A 27,081-nucleotide genomic window follows, 5' to 3' on the forward strand; every position below is an offset into this window, starting at 1 on the left:
GGTTGGTTGGTGCCTTTAAGGCAAAACAGCAACCTTAATCCTCACAGCAACCCTTCAAGGAAGCTTATGATTATCCCCATTTTACCAAAAGAAAGCCGAGGCCAGGAAAGGCCGAGCGGCTGAAATCCCATCGCTAGGATTGGGCACCTGCCTGATTCAGGGCCAGGAGCTCCCACCCACTCCCGGTGCTGAGTACAGAGCCTCCCCAGCAGAGGGCACAGGTCACCAAATGCTCACTGAGCGTCTGCACCGCCGGGTCCTGCTCCTGGGGCTGGGGTGTAGCGTCGACAGACACTCACAGGGAAGCAGTAACCCGGCAGAAATGAGAATCCAGACACAGGGGCCCCATAATGGCCGCAGAGCACACCGACCCCAGGTCGAGGGCCCAGAAGGAGCCCGTGTTAGTGGGAGGACTAGCAATTAACTGAATTAAGGAACGTTCCAGAGAGGGGCCAGCACCTGCAAACCTAACCTTGGAGATAAGACAGAGCCTGGGTGCATCCAGGGAGCTGTGGGCGCTTCTGTCTGGCAGACAGGGTGGAAGGGGCAGGTGGGCAGGGGCCTGATGACAGCTTCCCACACTGTGGACGTTATGCTAAAGGCCAGGGGAGCCATTGAAGGATCCAGAACAGGAGTTGGCACTATCAGACTGTGTTGTATAAAGGTCACGTGGCTGAGTTGTAGGTAATGGGAGTAAATGAGCCCGGAGGCCTGGGGTGCAGGTGGGACGCTATCCCTGAACCACAGGGCCAGCTGGCGAGGATGGGAGCGATGCAGGAACGGTGGGAGGCTCCAAGCCGCCCCCACATTAGGCCCCCGCTGCACTTTGTGATTTCCCATCTAAGCATCCCCAGCACCCATAAGGCGCAGGGTCCCATTTTATCCCTCTTTCCAGTTAAGGAAATGGAGGCACAGGGACAGTAGGTGACATGATCAAGATGCCACAGCCCCTGGCTGGGCTTCTCCTTGGCTGTGTGACCTCTAGTGGCCACCTCACCTCAGCCTCCCAGCCTGTGCCCTGAGATTGGGAGCATTTCCTCCTTGAGGGCTGTGTGAGCATCGATTGAGGTCGTGCCCCTAAAGGGTCCACATGGTGCCTGGAACAAGTCTCTCTCAGACTCTTTGGCGTTGTCGTCATTTTTTCCCTCCTTCCCATGATTTCCTGACATGATGTGCATGTTGCTTTGATACACTGATGACACCACCCATCTCAGACTCCTGTCTGTCCCACCATTAGGCCATGAGCCCCCAAGGGGGTTGTTTCATGCCTGCCCTCGAGCCCTGCACAGCGTCCAGGCCCAGAGCAGGCTCTTGCTGTCACTGTTGCTATTGACCTCCTACTTCTGTATGAAGCCAGCTTTCACACACCCTGAGCCTGGGACCCAGCGTTCAGTGGAAGCTTCTAGCATGTGGCTTTCCTGTTACTGTCTCTACAGACGCAGAGTCACTGACTTTGCCTGTCGATAGCTCGCCTTTCAGGCTCAGGGCGTCACATGCCTGTGAGAACTTAATTGGTTTGTAATCAGTTGCTGTGTGACCTTGGACAAGTTTCTTCACTTCTCTGTGCCTCAGTTTCTTCACTGTTAGGTGGGGTAGGAGACGGCCTGCCTGAAGCACTACTCACCCTGTACCTGGTCCGCAGGAGGCAAGTGCTCAGCAAGCATCTGCTGTTTTTTCCGCCTGGATTATACTTCTCCAGGAGGATACATCCAGCAGCATCTGTTCACACTCCCCCCCAAACAGGTTATAAAGAATTCTCCCGTGAAGACTTTTGCCAGTGCCACCTTCAGCTCCCTCCTGGATGTGTTTCTGTCGACAACAGTGTTTCTGATTCTCTCCATTACCTGCTTCCTGAAGTATGGGGCCGCCTCCATGCCACCCCCGCCGGCCGCCCTGGTGGTCTTCGGAGCAGCCCTGCTTCTGGAGATCCTGTCCCTCGTGGTCTCTGTCAGGTAAAGGCCCACCTGCAGCACTGCCCAGCTGTTAGCCTTTAGCTCCCTCTGCTGGTGGAACAGCCAGCTGTCTCCATAACCCATTTCGGGGACGGTCCTCTTTTCTTCCCTCCCCCAGCCTGCTTCACTGGCTCCTCCCTCACCAACACGGGCCCTCAGCACAGGTGGGCACTCACCTTACCAGTGGGTCACTGTCCTCTGCAGCCCTAATGCCACCAACTAGTCTGCTGATCTCCCAAATCAGATACTTAAAGAGAGAAAGTGGGAAGATAGGGAATAAGAAAGCAAGGCAGAGAAAGAAGAGGTAGGTGTACAGGGTACAGCTGGTAAGGGGCTGCCAGCACATCAGCAGGTGCCTCTCCTGAATGTAAGGGTGAAACCATAAACCTCTAGAGGAAAGCACAGGCTCAAGTCTTCATGAGCTCGGATCAGGCAACGCTTTCTTAGATACGACATGGAAAGCACAAGCAACCAAAGAAAAAATAGTTAAGATGGACTTCATCAAAATTTTAAACTTTCATGTTTCGAAGAACACCATCATCACTTTTCACCCCAAAGTGAAAGAGAACCTACAGGATGGAAGAGAGTATTTGCAAATCATATCTGTGACAGGGGTCTAATATCTAGAATGTTAGCTCAATAATAAAAAGACAGTCAACCCATTTAAAAATGGACAGAGTGTCCGAAGAGACAGCAGAGTCCCTCTGGGAGGCTGGGCCCTCAGGGCTAGCCCAGTTTCAGGCCCCACCCCACTCAGGAAGCTCACAATGTTTCTACTGATACAAACAGGGCCTCCACTCACGCTGGGTCCTTGCACCAGGCCCACCCCCTTCCTCCAGCCCTGTCCTCTCAGCAGGACAGCCCCACACTGGGGATCGGAGAGAAATGCGGTAAAGGGCCCTGACCTTGAGTTTCTACTCCTCCCCAACATCCCAGGACAGGAAACCACAGCTTTGGGTCTGGCCCTGAGACTCCCAAACGCAAGATCCCTCCCTTCGAAATGGATGAGCTGGACACCTGCCCCCTCCCTTCCACACTCCCCCCTTCCCCCCCAACTCCCCACTGAGGCCCGTTCAGCCCTTTGCCAAGGGCTTTCTCTGGCTGCCAGGGGCTCTTCCCTTCCCTCCTCCTCCTCCCAGTGGAGGGAACTCTAAGGCACATCCTCACCATCTCCCCAGATTCGCCACCAGCGTGGAGCTGCATTGCCCACAGCAGGTGACTCCTCCCCAGCACAGCCCTCCCCTGGGCCTGCCTCCCTCCATGTCTCCACAAGCTGCCTGGGACCCACTTCCAAATAAACTGCGCCCTCTGTGGGCCTGCCCTGGGCCTGGGGACACCCGAAGGGACCAAAACAAGGCATCCTCTGGCCCCTAGTCTTTTTTCTTCTTAAAACAAGCTTTATTGTGATATAACTCACAAACAATAAGTTCACTCATAAGTGTACAATTCACAGATTTTTAATAAACTTACAGAATTGTGCAAACATCACCACCATATGATTTTAGAACATTTCTGTCACCCCAAAGAAAAGCCAGTACCTACTTCCAATCACTCCCCTCCCTGCCCTGAGTTTCTGTCTGATGCGGGGCTCACAACTGGTTAAGGCTCTTGATCCCTCTGAGGCAAGCGTTTTCTCCATACCTTTTCTAAAGAACCCTTTACATGATTGTTCCCTGTTCTTCGGACCCAATTTGAAAAAATCTGGGCTAAGCCAGGTTAAGGACTGCAGAGGACTGTGGGCCATGAGGATGCCAGGCCTGGTTGTGCCCGGCGCACCCACATCTCCACGGGGCCACTTTGTTCCTGCCTGAGCCTCTGGTGTGATGTTGGTGCCCAGGAGAGGGCGGGGCCTGGGGGATTTCCTCTGGCCCCACTGAGGGTGGATATGGGACCCTAGGTCAATAAGGACCTACACTGGTAACTGAAGGTGTGGACGCCTGGGTGGATGCGAGAGGCCCTTGACAGGCTTTTTACCTTTGAAGGCAAGGGAAGTGGGCCTGCCCCACCTGCACCCTCACCGAGGTGTCTGTAGAGGGGACTGTGTGCGTGGTTCTCCCTCCCGAGGCGGACCCCCAGTGTCCTCTCCTCCACCTCCCGCTGCTGTTGACCCAGGGATTCTTCCTGCAGAGAAGCAGTTCTCGGCTCCACACACTCAGCTCCCCATTCTCCATGAAAAACGTTTTATGATGCCACATCCCTACCCTGAAGTATAGCCCACGTATACACACAATTTCAGAAGCAATCAATGAAATGCCATCACTCCAATGTGAAGGAGAAATGGCAAGAAAGCCATTTAAAATAATATACGTGTAGCGCTTCACCTCGAATATGCCAGGGCATCACCACCTGGGCAGCCACGCCAAAGTCGTCAGCTGTTTGCCCTTGTGCACTGATAATATGACAGCTCCCAGTGCGGACTGTTATGAGTGTGCGGGTTTGGTGGTATGAGCCCCAGGAGCCTGTGATGTGGTTTCTGAGATGCTGACGACTCTTGGTGGTGTCCCAAATAAAACTACGGGTAATGTTGTTTGGTTTACCCAGTAGCTGCACTCCTGGAAAATTCAGTGTATGTTACTGCCATACAGAAACCACTTTCTGTTTGTAAACAAAACGCAGTTAGGCTGTAGGCTGAAGTCATGTCAGCAGGGGGTGTGTAGCAGTCATGTGGGGCTTAGGGCAGAGCCTCGCTGTACATCACAGGACATCACCCATCCCCAGCTCCTGCCTGTTGGTGCCAGTAGCACCTGCAACCATTGAGGCACCAAAAAAGCCCCACAAAATTCCGAACACCACTGATTCACTTTGTTATAAAGCAGAAACTAACACACCATTGTAAAGCAATTATACCCCAATAAAGATGTTAAAAAAAAAGAAAAAAAAAAATTCCGAACACCTCCTGAACCACCCACTTGAGACCTCCCTAGAAGCAGGCAGTAACAGGTGACAGGTGACCTTTTTCAGGACCTGTTAGTATTTGCCTGCCTGGTTCTTACATGCTCCATTTAGACTCACAGAGGCCTATGCTTGTCTTTTACAAGCACGTCTTATCCGAATGCAGCAAGTAACCTTAAAATACGGTATGGTGAGCTGAGTGAGTCCAGTTTACTTGCCATTGATCAAAAATAAAGGAGGCGGGGGTTCTGCCCGCCGCCCACACCAGTGGCCACAGCATAGGCCAGGGTTGGGAGTGGCCCTGGCTTTGGGTCCCCCACCCACAGATACCCCGTTTCTCCTTTCTCCCCCCCGCTCCCAGGATGGTGTTCTTCCTGGAGGATGTGATGGCTTGTACCAAGCGCCTGCTGGAGTGGATAGCCGGCTGGCTCCCGCGCCATTTCATCGGGGCCATCCTGGTGTCCCTCCCCGCCCTCGCAGTCTATTCACATGTCACCTCCGAATTTGAGACAAACATACACGTAAGTCAAGTCTTGGTGATTTTGTGTCGGTGCTCTTATGGACTCCCTGATCACTTTTTAAAAATATAAGCCTGATGGCTTGGGACAGCAATTTAAATATAGGCCCTTAAAGAGGCGCAAACTCTTTGTCAGTCCTTTGAACTTGTCTTTTTAAAAGACTTGCCTGGGACAGAGGAGCGGGCAGGGAGGTCAGCCCAGGGGCTGCTCTGGGGAGATTCCCTGGTGGACCTGTGTCCTCTCCAACCCCTCTTGGTGTCCTCAAGTCCCAAATCGTTTTTTTTTTTAATTTTTAAAATTTATTTTATTTATTTAATTTTGGCTGTGTTGGTTCTTTGTTGCTGCACGTGGGCTTTCTGTAGTTGTGGCGAGCGGGGGCTACTCTTCGTTGCACTGCGCGGGCTTCTCAATCTGGTGGCTTCTCTTTTTTTTTTCGAATTTCATTTTTTTATACAGCAGGTTCTTATTAGTTATCTATTTTATACATATTAGTGTATACATGTCAATCCCAATCTCCCAATTCATCCCACCACCACCCCCACCACCGCTTTCCCCACTTGGTGTCCATACATTTGTTCTCTACATCTCTGCCTCTATTTATGCTGTGCAAACTGGTTCATCTGTACCATTTTTCTAGATTCCACATATATGCGTTGATATACGATATTTGTTTTTCTCTTTCTGACTTACTTCACTCTGTATGACAGTCTCTAGGTCCATCCACATCTCTGCGAATGACCCAGTTTCGTTCCTTTTTATGGCTAATATTCCATTGTATATAAGTACCACATCTTCTTTATCCATTCATCTGTCAATGGGCATTTAGGTTGCTTCCATGACCTGGCTATTGTAAATAGTGCTGCAATGAATATTGGGGTGCATGTGTCTTTTTGAATTATGGTTTTCTCTAGGTGTATGGCCAGTAGTGGGATTGCTGGGTCATATGGTAATTCTATTTTTAGTTTTTTAAGGAACCTCCATACTGTTCTCCATAGTAGCTGTATCAGTTTGCATTCCCACCAACAGTGCAAGAGAGTTCCCTTTACTCCACACCCTCTCCAGCATTTGTTGTTTGTAGATTTTTTGATGATGCCCATTCTAACTGGTGTGAGGTGATACCTCATTGTAGTTTTGATTTGCATTTCTCTAATAATTAGTGATGTTGAGCAGCTTTTCATGTGCCTCTTGGCCATCTGTATGTCTCATTTGGAGAAATGTCTATTTAGGTCTTCTATTAGGGCTTCATTTTTTGATTGGGTTGTTCGTTTTTTTAATATTGAGCTGCATGAGCTGTTTATGTATTTTGGAGATTAATCCTTTCTCCATTGATTGTTTGCAAATATTTTCTCTCATTCTGAGGGTTGTCTTTTTGTCTTGTTTATAGTTTCCTTTGCTATGCAAAAGCTTTTAAGTTTCATTGGGTCCCATTTGTTTATTTTTATTTCCATTACTCTAGGAGATGGGTCAGAAAAAATCTTGCTGTGATTTATGTCAAAGAGTGTACTTCCTATGTTTTCCTCTAAGAGTTTTATAGTGTCTGGCCTTACATTTAGGTCTTTAATCCATTTTGAGTTTATTTTTGTTTATGGTGTTAGGGAGTGTTCTAGTTTCATTCTTTTACAAGTAGCTGTCCAGTTTTCCCAGCACCACTTATTGAAGAGACTGTGTTTTCTCTATTGTATATCCTTGCCTCCTTTGTCATGGATTAGTTGATCATAGGTATGTGGGTTTATCTCTGGGCTTTCTATCCTGTTTCACTGATCTATATATTTCTGTTTTTGTGCCAGTACCATATTGTCTTGATTACCATAGCTTTGTAGTATAGTCTGAAGTCAGGAAGCCTGATTCCTCCAGCTCCGTTTTTTCCCTCAAGATTGCTTTGGCTATTTGGGGTCTTTTGTGTCTCCATACAAACTTTGAGATTTTCTTTGTTCTAGTTCTGTAAAAAATGCCATTGGTAATTTGATAGGGATTGTGCTGAATCTGTAGATTGCCTTGGGTAGTATAGTCATTTTCACAATATTGATTCTTCCAATCCAAGAACATGGTATATCTCTCCATTTGTATCATCTTTGACTTCTTTCATCAGTGTCTTATAGTTTTCTGACTACAGGTCTTTTACCTCCTTAGGTAGGTTTATTCCTAGGTATTTTATTCTTTTTGTTTCAATGGTGAATGGGATTGTTTCCTTAATTTCTTTTTCTGATCTTTCGTTGTTAGTGTATAGGAATGCAAGAGATTTATGTGCATTAATTTTGTATCCTACAACTTTACCAAATTCATTGATTAGCTCTAGTAGTTTTCTGGTGGCATCTTTAGGATTCTCTATGTATAGTATGTCATCTGCAAACAGTGACAGTTTTACTTCTTCTTTTCCAATTTGTATTCCTTTTATTTCTTTTTCTTCTCTGATTGCCGAGGCTAGGATTTCCAAAACTATGTTGAATAATGGTGGCGAGAGTGGACCCTCTTGCCTTGTTCCTGATCTTAGAGGAAATGCTTTCAGTTTTGCACCATTGAGAATGATGTTTGCTGTGAGTTTGTCGTATATAGCCTTTATTATGTTGAGGTAGGTTCCCTCTGTGCCCATCTTCTGGAGAGTTTTTATCATGAATCGGTGTTGAATTTTGTCAAAAGCTTTTTCTGCATCTGTTGAGGTGACCACATAGTTTTTCTTCTTCAGTTTGTTAATATGGTGTATCACGTTGATTGATATGCGTATATTGAAGAATCCTTATATTCCTGGGGTAAATCCCACTTGATCATGGTGTATGATCCTTTTAATATATTGTTGGATTCTGTTTGCTAGTATTTTGTTGAGGATTTTTGAATCTATATTCATCAGTGATAATGGTCTATGATTTTCTTTTATTGTAGTATCTTTGTCTGGTTTTGGTATCTGGGTGATGGTGGTCTCATAGAATGAGTTTGGGAGTGTTCCTTCCTCTGCAATTTTTTGGAAGAGTTTGAGAAGGATGGGTGTTAGCTCTTCTCTAAATGTTTGATAGAATTCACCTGTGAAGGCATCTGGTCCTGGACTTTTGTTTGTTGGAATATTTTTAATTGCAGTTTCAATTTCATTACTTGTGATTGGTCTGTTCCTATTTTCTGTTTCTTCCTGGTTCAGTCTTGGAAGGTTATACCTTTCTAAGAATTTGTCCATTTCTTCCAGGTTGTCCATTTTATTGGCGTAGAGTTACTTGTAGTAGTCTCTTATGATGCTTTGTATTTCTGCAGTGTCTGTTGTAACTTCTCCTTCTTCATTTCTAATTTTATTGATTTGAGTCCTCTCCCTCTTTTTCCTGATGAGTCTGGCTAAAGGTTTATCAATTTTGTTTATCTTCTCAAAGAATCAGCTTTTAGTTTTATTGATCTTTGCTACTGTTTTCTTTGTTTCTGTTTCATTTATTTCTGCTCTGATCTTTATGATTTCTTTCCTTCTGCTAACTTTGGGTTTTGTTTGTTCTTCTTTCTGTAGTTCTTTTAGGTGTAAGGTTAGATTGTTTATTTGAGGTTTTTCTTCTTTCTTGAGGTAGGACTGTATTGCTATAAACTTCCCTCTTAGAACTGCTTTTGCTGCATTCTGTAGGTTTTGGGTCATCGTGTTTTCATTGTTATTTGTCTCTAGGTATTTTTTGATTTCCTCTTTGATTTCTTCAGAAATCTCTTGGTTATTTAGTAACGTATTGTTTAGTCTCCATGTGTTTGTATTTTTTTACATTTTTTTCCCTGTAATTTATTTCTAATTTCATAGTGTTGTAGTTGGAAAAGATGCTTAATATGATTTCAATTTTCTTAAATTTACTGAGGCTTGATTTGTGACCCAAGATGTGATCTATCCTGGAGAATGTTCCGTGTGCACTTGAGAAGAAAGTGTAATCTGCTGTTTTTGGATGGAATGTCCTATAAATATCAATTAAATCTATCTGGTCTATTGTGTCATTTAAAGCTTGTGTTTCCTTATTAATTTTCTGTCTGGATGATCTGTCCATTGGTGTAAGTGAGGTGTTAAAGTACCCACTATTATTGTGTTACTGTTGATTTCCTCTTTTATAGCTGTTAGCATTTGCCTTATGTATTGAGGTGCTCCTCTGTTGGGTGCATAAATATTTACAATTGTTATATCTTCTTCTTGGATTGATCCCTTGATCATTATGTAGTGTCCTTCCTTGTCTCTTGTAACATTCTTTATTTTAAAGTCTATTTTATCTGATATGAGTATTGCTACTCCAGCTTTCTTTTGATTTCCACTTGCATGGAATATCTTTTTCCATCCCCTCACTTTCAGTCTGCATGTGTCCCTAGGTCTGAAGTGGGTCTCTAGTAGACAGCATATATATGCATCTTGTTTTTGTATCCATTCAGTGAGCCTGTGTCTTTTGGTTGGAACATTTAATCCATATTCACATTTAAGGTAATTATCAATGTGTATGTTCCTATTACTATTTTCTTAATTGTTTTGGGTTTGTTTTTGTAGGTCCTTTTCTTCTCTTGTGTTTCCCCTTTAGAGAAGTTCCTTTAGCATTTGTTGTAGAGCTGGTTTGGTGGTGCTGAATTATCTTAGCTTTTGCTTGTCTGTAAAGCTTTTGATTTCTCCAGCGAATCTGAATGAGATCCTTGCTGGGTAGAGTAATCTTGGTTGTAGGTTTTTCCCTTTCATCGCTTTAAGTATATCATGCCACTCCCTTCTGGCTTGTAGAGTTTCTGCTGAGAAATCAGCTGTTAACCTAATGGAGTTCCCTTGTATGTTATTTGTCATTTTTCCCTTGTTGATTTTAATAATTTTTCTTTGTTTTTAATTTTTGTCAATTTGCTTACTATGTGTCTCAGTGTGTTTCTCCTTGAGTTTTTCCTGCCTGGGATTCTGCGCTTCCTGGACTTGGTTGGCTATTTCCTTTCCCATGTTAGGGAAGTTTTCGACTATAATCTCTTCAAATATTTTCTCTGGTCCTTTCTCTCTCTCTTCTCCTTCTGGGACCCCTATAATGCGAATGTTGGTGTGTTTAATGTTGTCCCAGAGATCTCTTAGGCTGTCTTCATTTCTTTTCATCCTTTTTTCTTTATTCTGTTCCGCAACAGTGAATTCCGCCATTCTGTCTTCCAGGTCACTTATCCGTTCTTCTGCCTCAGTTATTCTGCTATTGATTCCTTCTAGTGTATTTTTTCATTTCAGTTATTGTATTGTTCATCTGTTTGTTTGTTCTTTAATTCTTCTAGGTCTTTGTTAAACATTTCTTGCATCTTCTCGATCTTTGCCTCCATTCCTTTTCTGAGGTCCTGGATCATCCTCACTATCATTATTCTGAATTCTTTTTCTGGAAGATTGCCTATCTCCACTTCATTTAATTGTTTTTCTGAGGTTTTATCTTGTTCCTTCATCTGGTACATAGCCCTCTGCCTTTTCATTTTGTCTGTCTTTCTGTGAATGTGGTTTTTGTTCAATAGGCTGTGGGATTGTAGTTCTTCTTGTTTCTGCTCAGTGGCTTCTCTTGTTCTCTTGTTGAGCATGGGCTCTAGGCACTCAGGCTTCAGTAGTTGTGGCACACGTGCTCTGTATTGTGGCTTGCGGGCTGTAGAGCGCAGGCTCAGTAGTTGTGGCACATGGGCTTTGTTGCTCTGCAGCATGTGGGATCTTCCTGGACCAGTGCTCGAACCCGTGTCCCCTGCATTGGCAGGCGGATTCTTAACCACTGCGCCACCAGGGAAGTCCCCCAAATCAGTTATTTTCTTACACGTTTTACAAAGAAGCATCTGACCCATGTTTCCAGATGATACAAGGTAATATTCTATTATACATCAACTATACTTTATATTTTTTTTTAAAAGTTTAAAAAAAAAAGATAATGTTAGTCTGAAGAACTGGCACAAACAATTGACTGGCACCTGGATCAGCTGCTGTTGATCAGGGAAGGAGCATCCAAGTTAAACCCCATAAAGAGTGAATTCATCCTGCTGTGGAAGATTACATTTTTGGTGCCAGCGAGTATAGCATGAAGTACTGGGTGGGCTGGCTGCATTTGATACTTAAAACCAAATCACATTTCCACTGACACACAGCAGGGTGCCTGGAGGACAGGCTTTGGGAGGTAACTGGTTACATGGTGGAAGTTCTCAACCAGGGCAGTCTACCTTTCCTCTCCTCCAATGTGACGTGTGCAATTTGCACACATCAGGAGAGGAATTTTAGTGCCAGTGAGACTTGTAACCGAAAGCTCTGGTAATTAATCTAATGATTTATGATCTGTCCCTGAAACCACCAGATATTTTGTTAAACAGAAGGACAGGTAAGTGAGCGTGTCGTTTGCTCTCGGGGTGCCCAGTTGGAGGGAAGGCAGGTGAGCCCGTGTGGCAAGGAGGGGGCCTGGGGTCCTCACCGAGCCTGCCCCTCATTGCAGTCCACCGTGTTCACGGGCTCGGCTGTCCTGATCACCGTGGTGCACTACTGTAACTTCTGCCAGCTCAGCTCCTGGATGAGGTCCTCCTTGGCCACAGTCGTCGGGGCCGGGCCCCTGCTGCTGCTCTACGTCTCCCTCTGCCCAGACAGGTACGTGCACTGTGCCCTCCACAGAAGGACCACCTTTCTTCTTCTCCTTCTCACTTTTTCTTTTTGTTTTAATTGAAATATAATTGACATAGAACATATTAGTTTCAGGTGCACTATGTAATGATTTAATATTTGTGTATATTGTGAAATAATCACCACAGTAAGTCTAGTTAACATCTATCACCACACAAATATTTTTTTCTCGTGATGAGAACTTTTAAGAGTTACTCTTGGGGGAATTCCCTGCCGGTCCAGTGGTTAGGACTCTGAGCTTTCACTGCCGAGGGTGCGGGTTCGATCCCTGGTCAGGAAACTAAGATCCCACAAGCCATGCTGCATGGCCAAAAAACAAAACAAAACATGTTACTTTCTCAGCAACTTTCAAATATACAGTACAGTATCATTAACTGTGGTCCCCATGCTGTGCATTACTTCCCCAAGACTTGTTTATTTATAACTGGAAATTTGTACCTTTTGACCACCTTCACCCATTTCACTCACCTCCCACCCCTGCCTCTGGCAACCACCAGTCTGTTCTCTGTATCTATGAGTTCATGGGGGTTTTTGTTTGTCTTAAGATTCTACATATAACTGAGATCATACGGTATTTGTCTTTCTCTGTCTGACTTATTTCACTTAACATAATGCTTTTAAGGTCTGTCTATGTTGTCACAAATGGCAGGATTTTCCTTCTTTTTTATGGCTGAGTAATACTGCATTGTATATATACCACATCTGCTTTATCCATTCATCCATTGATGGACACTTAGGTTGCTTCCCCTCTTGACTATTGTAAATAGTACTATAATGAACATGGGGTTGCAGATGTCTTTTCAAGTTACTGTTTTTGTTCCCTTCAGATATATTCCTAATAGTGGAACTGCTAGGTCATATGATAGTTCTGTTTTTAATTTGGGGGGAGCCTACATACTGTTTTCCATAGTGGCTGTACCAATTTACATTCCCACCAGTAGTGCACGAGGCTTCTCTTCACATCTTCAACAACGCTTGCTATTTCTTGTCTTTTTTATAATACCTGTTCTAACGGGTGTGAGGTGATGTTTTACTGTGGTTTTGGTTTGCATTTCCCTGATGATTAGGGATGTTGAACAGCTTTTCATGTACCCATTGGCTATCTCTGTCTACTTTGGAAAAATGTCTATTTAGATCCTCTGTCCATTTTTTAACCAGATTGTTGGATTTTGCTGTGGAGTTGTGTCTGTCCCTTGCACTTTCTCGTCAGGACTAATGCACTCCACCCGAACAGACATTTCCTGTCACAACATGAAAGAGCTTTCAGCATACATAAAGTCAACAACTTGATGAAATGCCCAAAGAGTAATACACAAACGAAAGAAAAAGAAAATAACTTTAATAACATTATATGTATTGAATATTTGCCTGCAGACATCCTGGGGTGACCATCCCCAGCAGACATCATGCAGCAGTCACACGCTTGAACTCGCAGTTGTCCCTCGGTATCTGCAGGGGATTGGTTCCCAGACCACCCCTTGGATACCAAAATTCAAGAATGCTCAAGTTCCTTCTATAAATGGCATAATATGAATATTTTCATATAATCTACTAATGCCCTCCTGTATACTTTAAATCATCTCAAGATTACTTATAATACCTAATACAATGTAAGTGCTATGTAAATAGTTGTCAGCATGTGGCAAGTTTAAGTTTTGCTTTTTTTGAACTTTCTGGGATTTTGTTTTTCCCTAATATTTTCAGTCTGAGGTTGGTTGAATCCGCAGATGCACAACCTATGGACGCAGAGGGTCGACTGTACTTATGATGAAGAAGTTTGAATTTAAGAAAGTAGGACCAGAAGCCGTTTCATACAAGACTATCAAGAAAATGAAGTGATAGAGGTATAGGTGACACAAAAATGAAAAGAGGAAGCTGGTCCTAACCTTTTGTAGTAGGGCCGGTGTGCCGAGACAGGTTACAGAGTATTGAAGTGAAGGAAATGAAGAAGTGTGATGGTCTTGCGAGTGACCTGGCCTTATTCATAAATATCATGTCATAACAGTTCTCCATGTTGTAACAGGAAACGTTAGGGCAATGACGAATCACTGGAAATATATCATTTATCTTGAAATCCTTCCACATATTGAAGAGTGGATTCCATCCCTGGTACTCAGATGGCCTTCAAAGCCCTCTCACGGGGACTTCCTTGGCAGTCCAGTGGTAAAGACTTCGCCTTCCAATGCAGCGGGTGCGGGTTCGATCCCTGGTCGGGGAGCTAAGATCCCACATGCCTCGCAGCCAAAAAAACCAACATAAAACAGAAGCAGTATTGTAACAAATTCAATAAAGACTTTAAAAATGGTCCACAACAACAACAACAAAATCTTTAAAAAAAAAAAAAAGCCCTCTCACAGATGGTGTGGGGAAGAGAAACAGGAGCTTTGTGAAGACCCCTGGGGGCAGGATGTGTTCTTACTGCTGTGCTACAAAGAATTTAAAAATTAAAATATAGAGGATGGCAGTGATAGGTGCTATATTTGAAACATCCTTTGTTAATGAAATCCAGTAAGACCCCTACCTTTCATGTGTTCTACAAATTAAATCACATTTGGTTCTTAGCGTTAAAATGAGTCTGAAATTACCTGTTGCACATTTGCAACTGGTTTTGTGGCTTTTAACCTTTTCAACTAAATATGTAGTTGGAAATACGATGATACCTTGGATAGCAGAGTGCACACGGTGAGTAATTTATTCAGAAATTTCAGGGGAATGTCTCAAAGCCATTAAGCTTCTGTTTCTGTAACAGACTTCTCCTAAATGTTGGACTTTTTGTGTAACTGCTTATGTTTTATGTTAGCACATATTAAAGAATCATTTATTTAAAATTACAGTGGGTTTAGGTTAGGATATTTCAAAATTACATGGGACATTTCCCTATTGTGCTTTGCAGGGCATCTAACATTCCTGGCTCCCCAAACAATCAGAGGGACCCCCAGTGTTTCCAAAATGCCCCCTAGGAATGGTATTACTGTTGCCAAGAACCATTGCTCAAAAGTAGAAAGTGGTCCAAGTTGTCTCAATATCAGACAAAATTGCCATAGTGCATTTTGGGTATTACCAAAGCAGTGGTCAGTAATGGACAGGGTGAGTATCCTTCCTCAGTTTACTTAATGAAATAATAACCACATGAAAGATATTCAAGTTCTCTGCAAATTAAGATCAAAAAGGAAGTAGAAATGTCATTCAGCATTTGAAAGGAAACTTTAATGAATAGTTAAATTACTTTAAGCAAAACAAAATGTCATTTTTCCTTTCTGAAGGTGCGGCCTTTTGGAATTATGGTCATTATAAAGCTCTTTCCCAAGAGCATGAAATTCAACAGTCTGACTTTTAACCTTTTAGATCCAACACAAATACTCCATCAGCCATTCACAGTGTCATTTAGTCACTGGTGCGGGCCTTTTCCACTTGGATCTAGAGAGCCGTAGCGATAGGAAACCCATCCATCGCCTTTTCACCTAGAAATCAAATAGCAGGTCTTGAGGTAGGGCTGGCGGTTGAATCTCTGCTGGACCCAGTACACCCGCATTCACGCAGAATCTTTTCAGCCTGTCCACCCTGTCACTGCTGAGCCGAGCCCAGCGTAGGGAACATGTGGGGAGGACAAAACATAAACTCAACTCCTGTGAAGCTGGCGGGGGGGACTCTTCCAGCTTTGGGGAGACACAGACACGTGGGTTACAGCAGTGTCACAGTCACGTCTGGACAGGGTAAGAAGAGGACAGTTTGTGTGTAGCTCTTGTTTTTCTTTCCTTTTCTGTGAAGTCATTTAATACCTCCTGTAATCAAAAAAGCCACTCTGAGCCCTCACTGGCCTTTGTTGCCCAGGAGAGCTGCTCACAGGTGCTCTGCAACGTCCCCTTTTCAGGGAGCAAGGCTGGGGGACCTGAAGGACGAAGCATCAGGGCACTTGCCCCGGGTGGAGAGGTTTGGGTGATTTGTGGGCCTGAGTGGACGCTGGGTAACATGACCCCAGAGGAAGCTGTGCAGCATGTGGAGAGAATGGGGCTGGGTGTCTTGGGTACCTTCCCAAGCACCAAGAGAGAGGTCTTTAGTTAGGTGTGGTTTTGATGCCTTAAAATTGGGGTTTGATTGCTTTGGGCATCACCAATAGCAAAGTCCGGCTTCTCCAGTAAGTAATCTGCCAACGCCTCCGGCGGGGCCTTTTGACATTGATCCTTTGTCAGTAGACTTCGCTGTTTGAACGTGACTGAAGTTTCTAGCCTGTAGGACACGACACCATAGATAAGTCCTTAACAGCAAAATGAAGTCCTTAGAGATTCTTCCTTGATTTCGCTTTTTAGTGGTTGTGCCTACTTTCCACAGCTGATATAAAGGCTTTTACATTGTTGTCTTTACCATTTTGTCATTCTTCATTAACACACAGCATCAAATTATAATAGAAATTTACTATCCTTAACTTTCTACCTTGATCTCCACCTTAAAAATAGGAAAGTTGTTTTTATTTAAACTCTTCTCAGATTGCTTTGTATAATGCCCTTTTTGCTTTTTATAATAAAAGTTTTCTGCATTTTAATTTCAGTTCCATAGTAATTTCACACCTGGATGCAGTACAGAATTTCAGGTAAGCTTTTAACATTGTGCCTATATCTGAATAAATGGGTGTAACTGTATTATTACTGCTGGTTATTTCTAAGTTTCCTGAAAAACAGTTGTATCTTGAATTAAAGAAACAACATATGCATTCTTACAAGAGTAAGTGGAAGATATCTATTTGTTAAAATATCAGTTCATACTTATAATATCTTTGGGAAAATGAATAATTGTTAAGACATAGGCAGGGGACTTCCTGGTGGTCCAGCGGTTAAGACGCCATGCTTCCAATGCAGGGGGCCCAGGTTCAATCCCTGGTCAGATCCCGCAACTGAAGATCCTGTACATGGCAACAAAGATCCCGAGTACTGCAACTAATACTCCGCGCAGCCTAATTAATTAATTTTTTTCAAAAAAGACATAGGCAGGTTTCTCCCACTCTCTGAAAGTAGAGCGTTCCTGTGAAAACTTTCCTAAGCCAAAAAGTGAAGAAGCAGTTCCGTTAGGACACAGCTTGCTAACGGAGGCACAGAGTAAGTTGAGGTAAAGCACAGATGCTTACAGACACAGTTCAGAGCTGTGGTGGCTGATGCTGCGATGCTCAGTGTGGTTCCAGGGAAGGAGCTTGGCGGGGCCACTCCTGCCTCTCAGGATGGCGCTGCCTCTGTAACACTCACTGCGAAACAAATGCTGAACGTTAGTTTTGCTTTTTGCCTTTTTTCCTAAAGGCAAAAATCCCCTTCAGATTTCTTTCATTAGCAAAAACAGGTACTAATGTAGGTCTTTCATCAAAGCAAAGCGGTGAAAAGCGAACTTTCAAAAAGCGAGGGTTTCCTGTGTTAGATTTGGTTTAATTTTATATAAGACATTAGAATGTTACAAAGGAGATCTCACAAATCAAAGAAAATTTATTCCCTAAAATATTTTGAAATAACCGACTAGAAATTTGAAACAAATAAATGTTGGGCCCTTGCTTTACTATAAACATCAAAATTAATTCTAAATAAATTGAAGTCAAAAATTTTAAAATTATATAAAACTATATAAACATCTAGAAAAAATAAAATTAAGCAGTTCTCAAGCTTCTAAGACAGAGATAACTTTCCAATCTTACAAATAATAAATAGAACCACATGCACAAAAAAATAAGACTGACCGAGGGGATGATAAAAGCAGACTGAAAAAAATATTTGTGAGACTGTTATGTAAAGAGCTAATTAAGACCTGTGTAGACAAAAGACCAAAAAAATCACAAAAGAGGAAATGTAGTAGAAGATAAATAGGCTACTACACAAGTCATTGCACTATTAAATAACTACAGAATTCCTTCTGATCTTCAAATCATACCTTCAAAATGTTACCATGTGAATACCCAGTGTAGGCCAGGGTGTGGCACATATATGAATTGATGGTGTTTAATATAGGTTTGTTTAATCTACACAGTAACCTGATATATTAGGTAACTTTGTCCCCATTTTCCAGATAAGAAAGCTGAAGCTCAGAGAAGGAACCTGCCTATGGACACTGGCAGTGTTCAGACCCTGGCCTCCCTCACTACCAGGCCATGCTTTTTCTGCCATGCCTCATTACTTTTCAGAATGGTACAATAGTTTTGGAAAGTAATTTGGCAATCTATAAAACATAGTCATAAAAATGTCCATCACCTTTAAACTAATAATTCTGTTTTTGCTTATCTGCTGAGGAAATAATTCAGCATTTGGTAAAGGCTGCATGCCCCAAAATATTGAACATCTGATTGATAATATTGAAAGTTCATCAGCAACTTCAGTTGTCAGTAAAAAAGAAATTAATTAAATTATGATACATATACCCAAATATTACAACTGTTAAAATGCAGCAATGTGGAAAGCATTTATGGTTTTCATTTTTCATTTATTATGTGAAATTACATAGGTCTTATAGCTACAGCTAGGTATTTCACTGTATATAAAAAAAAGTAAGATATGTAATACTTACGATCTAATGATGTGATGATTTTTTCTCTGTTTCTACAATTAAAAAATTAAATACCTGTGGACATTTAGATGTTGGGAAGGAGAATTAAAGTGACAATGGAACAAAAACAGAATACAGATGTTTCTGTGTATGATTGACAATTATAAGATTTAGTAGCAAAACACCTAATATCTTTTTTTAAGTTAACTTTCTTTTGACGTATAACACATACACAGAAAAGCCTCCAGATCATGAAGACAGCTCAGTGAATTTTCACTAGTGAACACACCCATTTAACTGCCACCCAGACCAAGAAATAGAACATTACCCAGAAGCCCCCCTTATGCCTCCTCTTGGTGCATCCCGCCCCCATCCTAGGCGTAGATTTTAAATGGCATGGAAATATACCAAAATTTTAATGCATCCCACGTTGAGCTGGCTAGGACGAGTGGTCTTTGTTTTCCGTTTTTCTCTATTTTGTAATCCCTCTTTTCCGTGATAATGAACTATACTGTTTTTTACTCTGACTTCCATTTGTCCATCTATTAAGTTATCTCTTGCATTTAGTCACAAAATTCCTCCTTTTGGGACTGCCCTTTACTATTTGAATTTAGGAGTAGAACCATCGCCTTCCTTGTTCCTTCTGCAGTAGGATAAGAAGTACAGGTTGTAGAGTGGAAATAATTCTCTCACCCGCTGGTTACAGATCTTCTGTTGCAAGGCAGCCCCTTGGGCACAACATGTCAGCCTGTGCATTAGGACCCTTCCTTTTAAGCAAAGGTAAAAGCAAGCAGTGCAGTTGTTTCCCTTTCCCTGTCACACCTGCCCATGTTTCGTATTCTTCTGCTCCACCCAGAGGGCACTGGCCTGTGCCCATCCCAGGCTCAGGCCACACTGCCGGCTTTAGCTACAGCACAATTGAGGAAACCGAGACAACGCCACCCAGTTCTACCACCGGGTTCTACAATGCCTGGTTCTAGGATGACCTTAAGCCTTGGTGACGTCTCCTAATAAAGAGGCTGTTCCTCAGTGTTATCACTTTGGAGAAACCGGAGGAAAGGTCAACTCCTAAGCCAAGGAGATGGGCTCATGTAGAGAAGACTCACTCCCTCCAGGTTCTCTCCCTACTCTGAGCCAACAAGAGGGCTTGAGGGGCTGGACATAGATCTGTTTTAGTATCTAAAATAGTTATTTTGTTTAGTACTTTAGATTCATAGTAAGTACTGCCATTTGTTTAAATGACAGTTGGCAAAATAAATGAGTGAAGTGTGGTGCATCTTGCCATAGAGGCTGTTTTGGGTTCCTGGTTCTTAGGCATTAAGTCATAGAACCTCTGTCAGGGTCCCCAAGACCACCCTCAGGTCTGATCATTCACTTGGAGGACTCAGGACTCAGCACATGGTTGTACCCGTGGCTGTGGTTTCTTACAGCAAAAGGACACAGAGCAAAATCAGCAGAGAACAAAAGTGCATGAGACAGAGTCCAGAGGAAACCAGGCGCCAGCATTCGAGAGTCCTCTCTCAGTGGAGTCGTATGAGATGCACTTAATTCTTCCAGCAATGAGCTGTGACAGCACGTGTGAAACACCCTCCTGGGAAGCCCATCAGACTCCAGGGTTTTTCTTGGTGGCTGGTCACATAGGCGCCCTTTGCCTGGCATGTACCAAAATTCCAGATTTTCGGAAGGAGGGCAGGTGCAGAATCCACATTGTTTGTACGAACAGTCCAGGCACGGTGAGCCCCTCTCATCAAGGACTGGTGGGAACCCTCCCCAAATCCAAGCTCCCCAATGCCAGCCTAGGGCACCCTGCTGGTTCTACAGACATAGCCTCAGGCCCTTTCTGCACAGACCCTTAGGCCGGTAGAGACTTAGCAATACTCCAGCCCATCTTCAGTTTACTCATGAGGAAACTGAGACCTGAAAGAGGTGTGACCTGCCCAAGGCTCTCAGAGCTCTGTGGGGGGCCAGCCCGGTCACAGTCCAGGCATCATTACTCCAAAGCCAGGCTTTTGTGACTGTGTTTCATGGAAGGCGTTATGACCAGATTGGTCAGTTTCATTATTTTTAATATGCCTAAGTACAGGTAACATTAAAATTCATTAAAAAACACTCTGATGGTAGAATTGAGCTTTCTGTGCCATGGTACTCTCTAAACTCAGGGTCCATCTGTTCCATGTATAATTATATTCATATAAGTGACCCAGACCACTGTTATGTAAAATCTAGCGGCCTGCTCTGTGCATTTTAGAGTACATCAGGGTACAGTTTACATGAGCAGAGCAATCACAGCGTTGTAAACAGATAAAAGAGAGATGAGAAGGAAATTCAACAAACATTAACAGTGATCGCCTCTGGATGGTGTGATGATGGGTGAATCTTTTTTCTTTCTACTTTCACCCTAAATTTTATATGATGAGTATGTAGTATTTTTAAGTGGAAAAAATTATATTTAAAGAATAAACTTTAGAAGAGACTGCCCACGCTAATCTTCAGTCCTGGGATCCCAAGCTGTGGCCTTTCGGCACTGTGGAACTGTAGAACAGACCAAGTAGACTTGGTCATCAGAGGGAATAGAAATGGGCTCAGCCCTTAGAAGGGCAGTTTGGAAATTTCTACCGGAATTCTAAGTGTATTTTAAATGACTCAGCAGTTCCACTTCCAGGAGTTTATCCCACAGACAGGCTCATTCATATGCACAAAGACACTCGGGAATATCCACTGTAACCTCGTTCCTAGTAGTCAAAGATGGACACAGCTGATCGCCCTCTGCAGGGGACTGGTTGTTACAGCACAGCCGTGTGTTAGAATAGTGCGCAACAGAAAGGTTACCTCATAGGAAAGACAGTTATTTTCCATTGTTTATACTGTTTGAGTTTCTTACAGTGTGTTACTCTTAAAAGTATACATTTTATATTATTTTTAAAAATGGTTAAGTTATCTTAAATGACTTTGGCAAAACAGAACTAACCCCAGGGCGGGTGGGAGGGAGGGGGCAGGGGAATTATATCAGAGTGTATCAGAGGACGTGAAATTTCTTGGGTGTGACAGTGGTGGTGTGATTCCATAGGGAGACGTCCTTTTTCTTAGGAGATTCGTACTGAACTCTTCAGGATTGAAGTGGCAGGTTACTTTCAGACTGTTCAGCAAAGTATGCCTGTGTGAGTGTGTGTGCGCCTGTGCAGTTTGTGTTGACAGAGGGAAACAGCAGAGTAGCACAATGTTGGCAATTGTTGCATCCAGGAGAAGGGTATACAAATGTTTGTTTTGCCAGTCTCTTAACCTTTTTGTAAGGTTGAGATTTTTCAAAATAAAAAGTTGGGAAAAAAGAAAAGATTTTAAAAATCAAGGAGCTAAAGACTTCTGAAAAACAAAGCAAGTACAAAGCACTCATTACAGGAATCTTACAAGAGTGACTCTTTATCACGCCACATCTTTCTAAACAGAAACAGGTCACTCTGCAGCTGCAGGTGGTTGAAGGTTTGAGCTGCACAAAACTCTGTGCAGGATGCTGGTTAGCTGGGCTGGTTCAGAACCTGGAAGCACTGGGCAGTAACCTTTCCCTTAAAGATGCATTTCAGAAGGCACATCCTTTGTCCTCTCTTTCCTCTCCAGCTCCAAGAGGAATCCGTGCAACGCCTCGCTGCCGCACGACAGCAGGAGCCCAGCCAGCCTGATCGGCCAGGAGGTGATTCTTGTCTTCTTCCTCCTGCTCTTGTTGGTCTGGTTCCTGAATCGAGAATTCGAAGTCAGCTACCGCCTACACTACCACGGGGACGTGGAGGCGGACCTGCACCGCACTAAGATCCAGAGCATGAGGGACCAGGCCGACTGGCTGCTGAGAAACATCATCCCCTACCACGTGGCCGAGCAGCTGAAGGTCTCCCAGACCTACTCGAAGAACCACGACAACGGAGGAGTCATCTTCGCCAGCATCGTCAACTTCAGCGAGTTCTATGAGGAGAACTACGAGGGCGGCAAGGAGTGCTACCGGGTCCTCAACGAGCTGATCGGGGACTTCGACGAGCTCCTGAGCAAGCCGGACTACAGCAGCATTGAGAAGATCAAGACCATCGGGGCCACATACATGGCCGCGTCGGGGCTGAACGCCACACAGTGCCGTGACGGCAGCCACCCGCAGGAGCACCTGCAGATCCTGTTTGAGTTCGCCAAGGAAATGATGCGCGTGGTGGACGACTTCAACAATAACATGCTCTGGTTCAACTTCAAGCTCAGGGTGGGCTTCAACCATGGGCCCCTGACGGCAGGCGTCATTGGCACCACCAAGCTGCTGTACGACATCTGGGGAGACACGGTCAACATCGCCAGCAGGATGGACACCACGGGGGTGGAGTGCCGCATCCAGGTCAGCGAGGAAAGCTACCGCGTCCTGAGCAAGATGGGCTACGACTTCGACTACAGAGGGACGGTGAACGTCAAGGGCAAAGGCCAGATGAAGACCTACCTGTACCCCAAGTGCACAGACAACGGGATGGTGCCGCAGCACCAGCTCTCCATCTCCCCCGACATCCGAGTCCAGGTGGACGGCAGCATCGGACGCTCCCCCACGGACGAGATCACCAACCTGGTGCCTTCCGTACAGAACCCGGACCAGGTGTCCCTGGGCTCCGAGAACAACACACAGGCCAGGGACACTCACCCGTCTTCTAAGAAACCCTGGAAGGAGCCCATCAAAGCCGAAGAAAGGTGTAGGTTCAGCAAAGCCATAGAGAAAAGCGACTGTGAAGAAGCAGGGGTGGAGGAAGCCAATGAACTCACCAAGCTCAACGTCTCAAAGAGGGCGTGAGGCGGCCCAGCGCCGCCCGCGGTGCTCTGTCCGTCCAGGTTCCACAGTTCCCGTCCCCGGACGTGGTGTCCTGTGGTCATTGCAGCCCTAACTTCTGTGTGGATCACAGTTATTCAGGGTTCATCTTCATCCGTTTTTTTCCTCTTCCCCCTTGGTGTGACCATTTGGCAGTGTGGAGAACAAGTGCCTTCAGGGGCTGGCGCGGCCTGGAGTCCAGGGAAGGTGCGGCCAGGGTGTGGTGCTGGGTGGTGGTGGATGTTAAAACAGAAGCTGTGGTTAAAATATTATTTTTATTGCTTTTTCTCACGAGACACTTTTTTTTTTTTGCTAATACAATGTTTTTGAGGTTTTTTTCTGTATACGTACTAGTGTTTTTCCAGTGACCTGACCTTTCTATGTAAACACATAGACGCACACACACTTGCATTCATGAATCTGAGATCAAGTGCCAGTAACTCACTGGGCGGGGATGCTGGGGGGGTGCAGGCTGAGGACCGTAGAGGGCCATCAGCCAGGACACCGGTGTCCCCTGACCTGCGCCTTCCAGGCCAGCCGGGCCCTCAGGGGCTGTGACTGCACCCACCGCCCCCCACACCCAGCAGCTTTAGGGCTTCCTCCTCGTGCAGGCCGAGATTCCAAACGCTTACCGGCCTCACAGCTCATGAACCCAGGCCTCAGGTATCTCAAAGCCCTTTTTCATTCTGCCCCCGCCCCAAGGGGTCTTCCAGCTGGAGCGGAGGGGCTTGTCTTGGAAGCTGACTCAACTGAGAGGAAACGCAAAATAAACATCCAAGGGTTGCATTTATTTATTTATTTATTTATCAGGAAACGTGTGTGTCTTGGGGAGGGTTGCCGGGTCATTCTGTCTGGGGAAGGGCAGTAGGCTGAGGGGGCGGGGTGTGGTCACAGAGGGCACAGCAGAAGGATGAGAAGGTGTCCGTTAGTGCTTCAGCTACTCTGGGCCGCCTCCCCCGCCAGGGGCTGAGCAGGACCCCACTGGGCATGGCCTGCACACTCTGGGTCAGGGAAGCCCTCGGCCACCACTTTTAAAGCAAAAGCCCTGCTCCTGCTCCCCACCCAGGGGGTCTGCTCACGACAGGGGTGGGATCAGAACCGGCTCGCTGTGAAGCAGTTCTGGGCAGAGCACCAGGGCCGCGGGCAGCGCTTGGCTTCCACATTCAGAAAGCTGCTCCATCCTTTCCTTTTCTCAGCCTGTGCAGGACCCATTTGTGGTGGGGTTGAGCCTGGTGAGTGGATCCCAGCCCTATTTAAATGGAGCTCTTACCCTGGAAGTAGGGACAGAATCGTCTGGATGGAAATGAGGTATGGAACCGGGGAAGTACAGAAAACCCAAGGAAATTGCTTCTGTGCCCTTTGTTGCTAATCCTGCTTGTAATTACCGTTTTGCCACATTGAGTCTGAAGTTTATGTAGGATTGAACTCAGGCCAGAGTTGCCCTGTCATAGTCATATGACACCTCATTCTTAAGGTGGCTGCAGCTCATGGGATATTTGAGGACTGGCTCCTGCTCTGTGTAAGGTCTTCTCCGATGTGCCCTGTGTATTTTCTTTTCACTGGTAAATCTCTATGTAGATTTCACATCTGCATTAAGTCCTGTTATCACTCCTCACCAAATACGTACAGAATCTGCCCTTCCCGGCATCATGAAGTTTGATTCTGGTCCCCCAGCTCCCCAGGGACATGCATGGCACAGACCCCAGCAGTACGGTTGTAGCCAGGATCTCCATGTCCAGGGAGATTTGCCTTCAGGTTTTACTCTCAGATTGTTGGTCTTCCAATGCTAGAGAAATAGAGAAAGGATGACTGTGACATTACCTCTTCTAAAGAATGTATTCTTATAAAATCCTGCAGAGATTTTATTTTTTCTGAAACACACTACCTGATGCTCTCCTTGTCTGTCAGGCTTGTGGGCATGTCAGGGGTTCCTTCCGTCAGTATTAAGACGTGTGTTGAGTGTGGGCCTCGCCCTCCACCATCTGGCTCCAGGCTCTGCAGCTTTGGTGGCGGCTAGGGGCCTGGGTGCTTCCTGCTGTTCCCCGTGTCTCTGCTGTTCCACTCAAAACATGCTCCACAGAGTTCATCTCTGCACACGCTTCCTCCCTATCAAACTTTTTTTTTTTCCTTCCCCTCCTGCGATTCCTGGGAAGCCAAGAGGCTGCGGACGCAGGGAGAGAGTGGTGACGTCCACCTGTCCAGTTCAACATTGTGCAAATGGAAGCCTTTGTGGACGGTTTAAATTGTCTTTAAAAAAACACCCCAAGCGAGCCTTCCTAAGCAGCCAGTACAGATGTTCTCTTTGGGCCACCAGTGACCCAGGTCCTTCCCAGCCCCTGCTTGGAAGCATACCTCAGCACAGAACCACGGAGTGCCTGCACCCGCAGCGCCAGGCCTCTGACTCCGTGGGCATTGAGCAGACGGTGGCTGAAGACAGGCTTCTGAGCAGCGGGTTCAAGCGCTTCCGATTAGGTGGAGGCGTTCTTCAGAGCGGCAATACCTCCTGTGAACTTAGGGCAGGAAGCAATACTTCAGAATTGAATGTGTGTAAATAGTTGCTTTGAGTTGCAATTGCTAGTTCTTCTTGGCCTTAGGTCAGATCAAATTATATATGTATAAATATATATAAACAAACACAAATAATTGCATCCAATGCAAACAAATGCAGAGCATCAGTTATGAAACCCTCACAGAGCTTGGAGGCTGCTCACGGCTCCGTTACCCTGACTGTGCTGTGGAGACACCTGCACATTTGCACTTGACATTGAGAGCCAAAGGGCCGCGTGCTTCCCCATTATGTGGGCTGTAGTGATTTGTAGTTTCCAAAGATCTGTCCGAGTTTGCATTTCTAGACTTTCGAAGTAAGCACTTTTTGGTGGTTGTTTCGAAAAATCACGTCATGCCTAGAATATGAAAATTAAATCTGCGAGAACCAATTGTTTGCGTTCTCCATCTTTCCTTTGCTCTACCCTTTTTAAGTTGTTAATCCTAATAATTTCAAAATGCACCCACTGAAGAAATGGACATTAAAATACTCTAAAATCTCAATATTTGATGCCTGGTATTTCCTCATCGACAAGATCGTTACCACTTCCGAGATTAGGGCGCTCCTTTTTCCCTGCCATTTGTGGCTGAAATAGGAAACTTTGCAGGTCTTTTACATCGTGACTTTGAAAACAGGGCAACTAAAAACTCTTATTGTGTGTGTATGTGTGTGTGTGTGTGTTTTAAATGGACACATTTGCTACAGTGAACTTTGGTTGAGAATTATTTATTTTTACATGGAACAGAAGCAGGTTGCAGGACAATTGCTTGCGACCACATCCTGATTTTTTTAGACCTTCTAAATAGTTTTTCCCGCAATATCTTCAGCAACTGACTGAGAAGATGAAGTAAGTTTTCTGAAAAGATGTGCCTGCATAGCCTCTTCCTTACAGAGTCCTGGGGTGCCTGTATCATGGGGAAGTCACAAACCCATTTCGGAATCTGTTTAAAGTCACAGAGCGTCTTTGCCAAAAATCACACATGCCATTTTACATGTCATAGGGGCTCACAGCACCTCCAAACCTGGAGCCAAATGCTGGCTCTGCTAGGGGTTAGAGCCTCTTCCCCCAGGGTTTTTCCTGGAGAGTTCAGTATTAATGTGCAACTTCAAAGCACAGGACCCTCTTGTCGACTCAGCAAAGGGGATGCAGATGTGGCCCCAGGCCTTGCTCATCAGATCAGAGGGATCCAGCTTCTAGGTGATCCTCCACTGGAGCCTGGTACCTGTGAGGACACTGCTTGTTGACGAGGGTGCTCTTTCCTCTG

At 44.9% G+C, this 27,081-nt stretch overlaps 1 protein-coding gene across 2 annotated transcripts in view; it reads left to right on the forward strand.

Moving 5' to 3' along the window:
• The window catches only part of ADCY9 (adenylate cyclase 9), a 137,035-nt gene extending 110,745 nt beyond the window's left edge, over nucleotides 1–26,290 (forward strand). For both annotated transcript variants that reach the window (XM_082857258.1, XM_082857257.1), the window contains exons 7-11: nucleotides 1,744–1,952; nucleotides 5,206–5,365; nucleotides 11,758–11,906; nucleotides 16,486–16,527; nucleotides 22,065–26,290. In XM_082857258.1, the coding sequence (XP_082713384.1) occupies nucleotides 1,744–1,952; nucleotides 5,206–5,365; nucleotides 11,758–11,906; nucleotides 16,486–16,527; nucleotides 22,065–23,256 (1,752 nt within the window). In that variant the 3' untranslated portion in view covers nucleotides 23,257–26,290. The remainder of the gene's footprint in view (nucleotides 1–1,743; nucleotides 1,953–5,205; nucleotides 5,366–11,757; nucleotides 11,907–16,485; nucleotides 16,528–22,064) is intronic.
• The last annotated feature ends 791 nt before the right edge of the window (nucleotides 26,291–27,081 follow it).

This window comes from Leucopleurus acutus (genome assembly GCF_964270905.1).
Source record: "Leucopleurus acutus genome assembly, chromosome: 16".
NCBI lineage: Eukaryota > Metazoa > Chordata > Mammalia > Artiodactyla > Delphinidae > Leucopleurus > Leucopleurus acutus.